Raw genomic sequence first — 10,000 nt, 5'->3', positions numbered from 1 at the left:
CATGTAATAAATAATAATTAACCTGTGTGAAGAGTCAACTAAAGAAATCAAGCTAAAGATTATACTTAAAGACTATAAATGAAACTAAACTACATTAAAGAAAAAAGAAAAGAAAGTTCAGATCAAAGTAAACCTGCTAAAAACAATTAAGCTTCATCAGCAGAGAGCCAATCACAAGGACCACCAGGCAGCAAACCTCCTCTCATTGGCCGTTGCTTCTCTGTTTTCCTCGTAGAAAAACCTGCTGCTACAATCTTCACTAAGAGACTCGCTTGGACTTTTAATCTCTGAGACAAACAGAAGAAGGTCTGAGCCTGAGCCTGGAGTGTGACGGTCAAACATCCGGCTGTCAGGAGCCAGAGAGACAGAGGCTGAGCTGGAGTAGAGAAACGTTCCCAAACTGCTCCAAAAAACTCCAAAAGCCGAGCTGTCGTTTCCTCCTCAGACACGGTGAAGTGAGTGAAAGTGTTTGTCCAGCAGCAGAGTATCAGAGTGTGTGTGTGTGTGTGTGTGTGTGTGTGTGTGTGTGTGTGTGTGTGTGTGTGTGTGTTAGCCACACCTCCCTCAGCTGTCTGTCTACACTGTAAAAAGAGACTTTGTGTGAGTTTCAAACCTCTGGATGAACCAAAGCTTCATGTGTCTGAACCACCAACACAGTTATTACAGTTCAGTTTCACTGAGTTTAACAAGTGTTGAAGTAGTTTTATTTTGAAGGAGTAGTTTTAGTGTAGTTTTATTTTGAAGGAGTAGTTTTATTGTAGTTTTATTTTGAAGGAGTAGTTTTATTGTAGTTTTATTTTGAAGGAGTAGTTTTAGTGTTTCTCTAGTTGTAGTCTTAGTTTTCTTGTTTCAGGTTTTACGAGGAAAGTCTTGATTAGTAGAAGCTGTAAAGGATGAAATAATGCTGTAAACACTGTTTGGTACTAACAGTTATCTCAACATGTCACACTGAACACTATACAGTTACCATGGAGACGATGAAAAGAAAACCACAGTCACCATGGAGACGATGAACACTATACAGTAACCGTGGAGACGATGAACACTATACAGTTATTGGGAGACACTGAACACTATACAGTCACCATGGAGACAACGGACACTATGCAGTCACCATGGAGACACTGAACACTATACAGTCACCATGGAGACAACGGACACTATGCAGTCACCATGGAGACACTGAACACTATACAGTCACCATGGAGACAACGGACACTATGCAGTCACCATGGAGACGATGAACACTATACAGTCACCATGGAGACGCTGAACACTATACAGTCACCATGGAGACGAGGAACAGAAAACTACAGTCACCATGGAGACAATGAAAAGAAAACTACAGTCACCATGGAGACGATGAACACTATACAGTCACCATGGAGACAATGAAAAGAAAACTACAGTCACCATGGAGACAATGAAAAGAAAACTACAGTCACCATGGAGACGATGAACACTATACAGTCACCATGGAGACAATGACAAGAAAACTACAGTCACCATGGAGACGATGAACACTATACAGTCACCATGGAGACAATGAAAAGAAAACTACAGTCACCATGGAGACAATGAAAAGAAAACTACAGTCACCATGGAGGCTCTGAGTCTCTGCTGGAATAAAAACTCCTTATGTATCTTCTCCTGGTCCTTTATGCAGCGCCTCAGTTCAGCCTCTGACTCTAACACACTTAACCTTTTAGCTCCTGTCTCTTTAAAAACTTAAAAAAAGAACTTTAAATTCAGCTCAGTCAGTCTCTCAACTGGTGCCACTTGTTTCCTAATTGAAAATCACAGCAGCACTTTCCACTCCAGCCTTTCCCCTCTCTCTCTCTCTCTCTCTCTCTCTCTCTCTCTCTCTCTCTCTCTCTCTCTCTCTCTCTAGTGTAAAAACAGAGCTGCTGTGACATTTCTTGCAGTGGGCAGTGTCTCCGTCTCTCTCTCTCTCTCCCTCTCTCTCTGTCTCTCTCTGTCTCTCTCTCTCTCTCCCTCTCTCTCTGTCTCTCTCTCTCTCTCTCTCTCTCTCTCTGTGTCTCTCTCTCTCTCTCTGTGTCTCTCTCTCTCTCTCTGTCTCTCTCTCTCTCTCTCTGTCTCTCTCTCTCTCTCTCTCTCTCCCTGATGATGACAGAAACAAAAGCAGCCTGCTCCATCTGGGCCTGATGTGCTTCAGTTGCTTCATTAAAGGATCAGAGTAACAGGGATTATAAGCAGCAGCCTCTAATATCAGGTCAGTTTACTCACAGCAGCAGAAAACCAACCACCAACCTGCTGATCCTGACCAAGTTTGACCAAAGGATTAAATCTCTTTTATAAAAACCTCCCAAGTATCAAAACAAGAACAAAAGACTAAAAATAGCCTCAGAGCTGCTTCCTCATTGGCCACAAACTCTCAACCAGCTGATGGACAGTAAACATCGTATCTTTATCACAGTCTGTATCAAAGAAACAGACGTAACATCCGTGACGTCACCCATTGGTTTGTGGACTGCTGCTCGGAAGCCAATAGTTTCTAATCTAGGCAGCGCCATCTTGAAAATTTCAGGTGCATGCTGGGAAAAATAAAAACACGGATTCTACTTATATGGGCATGAGGCGGAGTCATGGACGGACGTATGGGCGGGACCAATGGCGGAGCGGGGAGGTTGCTATGGTTACGAGGGCTGGATCTGGAGGACATTGGTCAATCAACCTGTCAATCAGGACGTAGCCACGCCCCCTAATGCATACCCTGCTTTATCGTCACATATAAAATCAGGGAGGCCAAAATGTCCCAAATGAACATCATACTGCATTGAAGAAGGCTTTAAACTAGCGATTGAGACCATAAACACATTTTGAAAACGTTTACTGAGGTTAGAAATCAAGTGAGAAGTTGGTGAATTCTCCATTGACTTGTATAGAGACGGACGCCCCCTGGTGGCCTTTTGATAGAATGCAGCTCTAAGTTACTTCCACATTGGCCTCATTTCAGAGGACCAGAACTCCCCACCTGATCTTTACGTTATTATTAGTAATTAGTACAACATCATATTTATTTATTATTTTTATTACATATTTTTACTATTATTGTTCTTGTAATAATGTAAATCTCTAATATGAGGAGCTGAGAGTTCATCATCAGCATCATTGAAGCCCCTAAAATATTAAAAAAGGCTCCGATTTCAGACTCTGGCTCCAATTTATGTTCCACAATCAAAATGTCCGCTGCCAGAAAAGAGATATTTTGGCTTCACTTTTTGTTGCACAGCGGCAGGAAGTGAAGAAACAGTCGGTGTGTTTCACTTCCTGCTGGCTGCAACAGATGTTTGACCTCCTGGGTTAAAACCGGGATGTTCTGATTTTAAGAAGTTTTAATTTTAGCCGCTAAAATTTAAATATTTACAGTTAGCAGCGGAGTTATGTTCAAGCTTCCTGACTCATGAAAGACAGGAAGCACAAACATAAACAGGCAAGAGTCACATGACCCCGCAAGTAAACTGATGACCTCATTCACAACCAGCTGCACTCCTCACCGACCTGTGATGTCACCGACCTGTGATGTCACTGACCTGTGATGTCATCGACCTGTGATGTCATCGACCTGTGATGTCATACTGTTTTTATTACTGGAGGCGACGACGACTCAACTCGACTGCTTTTATTTCTCACGGAGCTGTGTGTGTGTACGTGTGTGTATGTGTGTGTGTGTACGTGTGTGTATGTGTGTACGTGTGTGTACGTGTGTGTGTGTGTGTATGTGTGTGTGTGTGTGTGTGTACGTGTGTGTACGTGTGTGTACGTGTTTGTATGTGTGTACGTGTGTGTGTGTGTGTACGTGTTTACGTGTGGGTACGTGTGTGTACGTGTGTGTGTGTGTGTACGTGTTTACGTGTGGGTACGTGTGTGTACGTGTGTGTGTGTGTGTGTGTGTGTGTGTGTGTGTATGTGTGTGTTTGAAAGCTGCCAAAAATTTCTAACTGAAGAGATGCCAAGTTCAGCTTCCGGAAATTTCTCCGGGAGGGGCAGCAAGGAGGCGAGTGTGTGTGTGTCTCTGTGTGTGTGTTACTGTGTGTATGTGTGTGTGTGTGTGTCTGTCTGTGTGTGTGTTACTGTGTGTGTGTGTGTGTGTGTCTCTGTGCTACTGTGTGTGTGTGTGTGTGTGCGTGTGTGTGTGTCTCTGTGTCTGTGTTACTGTATGTGTGTGTGTGTGTGTGTGTGTTCCTGTGCGTGTGTGTGTGTGTGTGTGTGTGTGTGTGTGTGTGTGTGTGTGTGTGTCTGTGTTACTGTGTGTGTGTGTGTGTTAATAAAGCAGCAGCTAAGCCTCTAATAGACTCTGAATTGATTTTTAATTTTATAATCTCACCTGTCAATCAACACCTCGCTGAAGGCCGTCGACCAATCAGGAGAGCAGAAACCTCCTGACTGCTGGAGGCTGTGGGCCAATCAGAAGCAGAGCTGCTGGAGGCTGTGGGCCAATCAGAAGCTCAGCTGCAGCTTCTCTTGTAGTTTAATATTAAAGGTTAAATTATAAAAGATGAAACTAAAAGGGTGAAAAGTTCAAGTTCTGTTATTTTAATGGTGATTAAGTTATTAAAGTGCAGCCATTAGAGAGCATTATCTGTGTGTGTGCGTGTCTGTGTGTGTCTGTTGTGTGTGTGTGTATGTGTATGTGTGTGTGTGTCTGTGTGTGTGTGTGTGTGTCTGTGTGTGTGTCTGTGTGTGTTAGCCCTGAGCTGAGTCTGTCAGACTGTGTTAAAGCCTCATTTCAACTTCAGTCCTTCAATATCTCAGCTGATATTTCACACGCTAAAGTCTGTAAAGTCAGAATAAATATGTGTTCTGAGTTTAACATACCACAGAAAAGTGTGTTGTTAACCATCCTGCCAAATTTGAATGATTAAAAAAAATCACCAAATATATGAAATTAGGCTTCAAAGTTGTGTAAAAATCAGCCTCTTTCTCTGCTGAAGCTGAAGCCCCGCCCCCTACCAAGTGTCACCTGTCAATCAAAGTCACCACCTCTACCAGAAACGCTATGTCTGAGAGCTTTCTGCTGCAAACTCAGCTGCTAGCTCGGCGGCTAACTCGGCTGCTAGGTCGGGGGCTAACTCTGCAGCTAACTCAGCTAACTGGCTAACTGTAGACTGTAGTAGTAGTAGTGCTAACTGGCTAACTGTAGACTGTAGTAGTAGTAGTGGTGCTAACTCAGCTAACTGGCTAACTGTAGACTGTAGTAGTAGTAGTAGTGCTAACTGGCTAACTGTAGACTGTAGTAGTAGTAGTGGTGCTAACTCAGCTAACTGGCTAACTGTAGACTGTAGTAGTAGTAGTAGTGCTAACTCAGCTAACTGGCTAACTGTAGACTGTAGTAGTAGTAGTAGTGCTAACTTAGCTAACTGGCTAACTGTAGACTGTAGTAGTAGTAGTGCTAGCTCAGCTAACTGGCTAACTGTAGACTGTAGTAGTAGTAGTGCTAACTCAGCTAACTGGCTAACTGTAGACTGTAGTAGTAGTAGTGCTAGCTCAGCTAACTGGCTAACTGTAGACTGTAGTAGTAGTAGTAGTGCTAACTCAGCTAACTGGCTAACTGTAGACTGTAGTAGTAGTAGTAGTGCTAACTTAGCTAACTGGCTAACTGTAGACTGTAGTAGTAGTAGTGCTAGCTCAGCTAACTGGCTAACTGTAGACTGTAGTAGTAGTAGTGCTAGCTCAGCTAGCTGGCTAACTGTAGACTGTAGTAGTAGTAGTGTGTGCTGAATGTATTTATACCTCTACAGCAGCAGGGGCGGGTTTATGCTAATCCTAGCTCCACAATTCAAATCTAAATGGTTGAAATGCTTTTTAACCTTTTATAGAAATACATTTATGACCTAATAAAGACAAACATGGTAAGAAAGGAGATGAGCAGTAGAGTATCAGTACCAAGTAGTATTAAAACCTTTCTCATCAATCGCTCCTTTCTGCACCCAGAACTCGAATGTTTGACTATTTCTACGGACTCACAGCCAATCATGATTTTAGTTTGTGATGAAATAAAAATGAGAAAGACAACGAGGATAAAAGTGTGTTCTGTGTCTGTTGGCAGCAGCAGGACTGCGTTTCTAAAACATGACCAGCAGGTGGCAGTGACACACACACACACACACACACACACACACACACACACACACACCGTACCTCGGGTTTTGTCTCTCCTGTTGCGGGTGAACAGTTTGATGCTGACTGTTGACGATGAGGAAGAGGAAGGTTGCTGGTTCGATTCTCTGGAGGCCGACTTGAAGATCCCACTGAAGCTCAGCCTAACACACACACACACACACACACGCACACACACACACACACACACACACACACACACACGCACACACACACACGCGCACACACAGAGTCACAATCACTTGCCAGGTGTGTATCAGGTGTGTGTCAGGTGTGTGTCAGGTGTGTATCAGGTGTGTGTCAGGTGTGTATCAGGTGTGTGTACCTGCGTTGAGACTTGGGTGGTGAGTCCGGCTGGGCAGCTGCAGTCGGAAAGATGTTTTTTGAGGAGCTAGGACTCATCTTGGGAGTGGAGCGGGGACTGGAGGTCCTGGTCGGAGCGGAGCGGGGACTGGAGGTCCTGGTTGGAGCGGAGCGGGGACTGGAGGTCCTGGTCGGAGCGGAGCGGGGACTGGAGGTCCTGGCCCGAGCGCAGCGGGGACTGGAGGTCCGGCTGAACGGAGCCCGATGGAAGAGGTTCCTGGTGGGGCTGGCAGAGTGGCAGACAGTCTCCCCCTGCAGGTCGAGAGGACTCATTACATCACATCACTGTCCCACCAAGCTGACATCCATCTGGCACTATGATGAAGGCCTGGATGACCTGCAACTTCCTGTTATTAAACTCAGAAAAAACTTATTATTCTCATAGAACTCATAGAACCTTATGAACCTACTAGAACACTGTGCTCCCAGCTCATAGAACCTTATGAACCTACTAGAACACTGTGCTCCCAGCTCATAGAACCTTATGAACCTACTAGAACACTGCGCTCCCAGCTCATAGAACCTTATGAACCTACTAGAACACTGTGCTCCCAGCTCATAGAACCTTATGAACCTACTAGAACACTGCGCTCCCAGCTCATAGAACCTTATGAACCTACTAGAACACTGCGCTCCCAGCTCATAGAACCTTATGAACCTACTAGAACACTGTGCTCCCAGCTCATAGAACCTTATGAACCTACTAGAACACTGCGCTCCCAGCTCATAGAACCTCATGAACCTACTAGAACACTGCGCTCCCAGCTCATAGAACCTTATGAACCTACTAGAACACTGTGCTCCCAGCATGCAGGCCTACTTGTGGTTCCTAGTATCTCTAAAAGTAGAACAGGAGGCAGAGCCTTCAGTTCTCAGGTTCCTCTCCTGTGGAACCATCTCCCAGATTGGTTCCAGGGGGCAGAACCCTCTCTATGTTTAAGAGTAGGCTTCAAACGTTCCTTTGTGATAAAGCTGATAGTTGGGGCCGGTTCCAGCTCCTAGTTTATGCTGCTATAGGCTTAGACTGCCGGGGGACTCCCATGATGCACTGGGGTCCTCTCTCCTCCTCCCTCTCTCTCTCTATCCATCCATCTATCCTCTCTCCTCCTCCCTCTCTCTCTCTATCCATCCATCTATATCCATTAACATTCATGTTGTATTAATGCTTCAATAAGCTAAACTTCTTCCCCGGAGTTGTCTGTGCTTTCTGGTCTCACAGGTAATCTGGGCCTGTAGACGTCCGGATGACAGATTCCAGTCCCGGACCTTCAATGTGCTTCTCTCTCCTCTCCTTCCTCTCTCTCCTCTCCTTCCTCTCCTCTTTTCTCTCCACTGTCACCAAGTGCTGCTCATGTGGGAATGTTGGGTCTCTTTAAATGAAACCTGAAGAGTTGGGTTTAGACCTGCTCTATGTGGAAAGAGCCTTCACATGACTCTGTTGTGATCTGGCCTCTGAGATAATAAAATAAGATCCAGGAAGTTGAGCTGGCGTTTATAGATTTAATTGAAAGACTCATCAGAAGCCAATAAAACACACAGAGGTTGTTTCTCTCACAGACGGAGTGATTACTGCTCACAGCTGTGTCAACCTGAACAATGTGGATCAAAGTTACAAACGCTGCACATCAGCAGGTTTACACAGTGTGGGTCTTCCTGTTTCTATCAGCTGATTGCAGCAGATTGATCAAAGCGATCAGCTGATTCAGCCTCGAGCTAAAAACAAACCTTCCTGCTGCCGTCTTTGTCTGCTCCACCTGGGTCTCCCTCCAGGAAAGGCATGGCGGACACAGAGAGCTCCTGCAGACACAAACAGAGGAAACGTTCAGAGGTTGGAAATGAAACAGTGATGGGTGCGACCCGAACATCAGTCAGATCACTGGCCGTTAACCCCTTCAGTCCCAGCCAGGCGGGGAGTTCCTGTCCTCTGAAAAGAAGTCAATGGAGAAGTAACTTAGAGCTGCATTCTATCAAAAGGCCACCAGGGGGCGACCGTCTCTATACAAGTCAATGGAGAAGTAACTTAGAGCTGCATTCTACCAAAAGGCCACCAGGGGGCGACCGTCTCTATACAAGTCAATGGAGAAGTAACTTAGAGCTGCATTCTATCAAAAGGCCACCAGGGGGCGACCGTCTCTATACAAGTCAATGGAGAAGTAACTTAGAGCTGCATTCTATCAAAAGGCCACCAGGGGGCGACCGTCTCTATACAAGTCAATGGAGAAGTAACTTAGAGCTGCATTCTATCAAACGGCCACCAGGGGGCGACCGTCTCTATACAAGTCAATGGAGAATTCACCAACTTCTCACTTGATTTCTAACCTCAGTAAACGTTTTCAAAATGTGTTTATGGTCTCAATCGCTAGTTTAAAGCCTTCTTCAATGCAGTATGATGTTCATTTGGGACATTTTGGCCTCCCTGATTTTATATGTGACGATAAAGCAGGGTATGCATTAGGGCGTGGCTACGTCCTGATTGACAGGTTGATTGACCGATGTCCTCGAGATCCAGCCCTCGTAACCAATCGCAGCCTCCCCGCTCCGCCGTTGGTCCCGCCCATACGTCCGTCCATGACTCCGCCTCATGCCCATATAAGTAGAATCCATGTTTTTTTTTTCCCAGCATGCACCTGAAATTTTCAATATGGCGCTGCCTATATGCGATACTACTACAGTCCACAAACCAATGGGTGACGTCACGGATGTTACGATGTTTCTTCTCTACAGTCTGTGGTCCCAGCTCAGTGTGATGAGAGCTTGTTAGCAAAGTGACCAAAATGAACCTCGCTTGCTTAATATCTACAAACAGTGAAAGGAAAGGCACCAAACACATCAGTTACTTACATTTAAATAATAATTACAGTTTTACTATCATGAATCAGGCTGATACCTCCTAACCCTCCAATCAGCACAGAGCTACCTCACTGTCAACCAATCAACAGATCAGTAGCTGTCTCTGTTCGGCCATTTTTGATATTCTATTAAATAACATTTACTAATATATCTGGTTATTATTAGAGCAGCGCCCTCTAGTGGCTGAAGCATGAACCTGAGCCTAAGCCTAAGCCTGACCCAGACCCTGACCCTGACCCAGACCCTGACCCTGACCCTAACCCTAACCCAGACCCTGACCCTAACCCAGACCCTGACCCTGACCCTGAGCCTGAGACTGAGCCTGACCCTGAGCCTGACCCTGACCCTGAGACTGAGACTGACTCTGACCCGGAGCCTGAGACTAACCCTAACCCTGAGACTGGGCATGAGCATGTGCCATCATAAACTGATCAGAGAAAGTTCAAAGCCGTCAGCAGCGTCAGAGTAGAAGTTAAACCAGAAGATCCAAAACCACCAGTCTGGGACTTCTTGCTGCTTCAGACCAGAGACTGTTGATGATGGTGATGATGATGGTGATGATGATGATGATGATGAAGTGAAGCCGCTGCGTGTCAAACTGCAGACGGCAGTGGAAAGGTTCAGACCTGCTGAGCTCACGTCTTCA

At 45.4% G+C, this 10,000-nt stretch overlaps 1 protein-coding gene across 1 annotated transcript in view; it reads left to right on the top strand.

Annotated features, from left to right (window-relative positions):
• The window catches only part of LOC128382757 (uncharacterized), a 371,423-nt gene that overhangs the window by 298,417 nt on the left and 63,006 nt on the right, over positions 1–10,000 (top strand). The window contains exons 12-14 of the mRNA XM_053342769.1: positions 4,373–4,487; positions 6,477–6,762; positions 8,275–8,410. Coding sequence (XP_053198744.1) covers positions 4,373–4,487; positions 6,477–6,762; positions 8,275–8,410 — 537 coding nt within the window. The remainder of the gene's footprint in view (positions 1–4,372; positions 4,488–6,476; positions 6,763–8,274; positions 8,411–10,000) is intronic.

Source organism: Scomber japonicus, chromosome 21 (assembly GCF_027409825.1).
Source record: "Scomber japonicus isolate fScoJap1 chromosome 21, fScoJap1.pri, whole genome shotgun sequence".
Classification (NCBI taxonomy): domain Eukaryota; kingdom Metazoa; phylum Chordata; class Actinopteri; order Scombriformes; family Scombridae; genus Scomber; species Scomber japonicus.
Note: the sequence above shows the minus strand (reverse complement) of the source record. Positions and strands in the feature narration are given on the sequence as shown.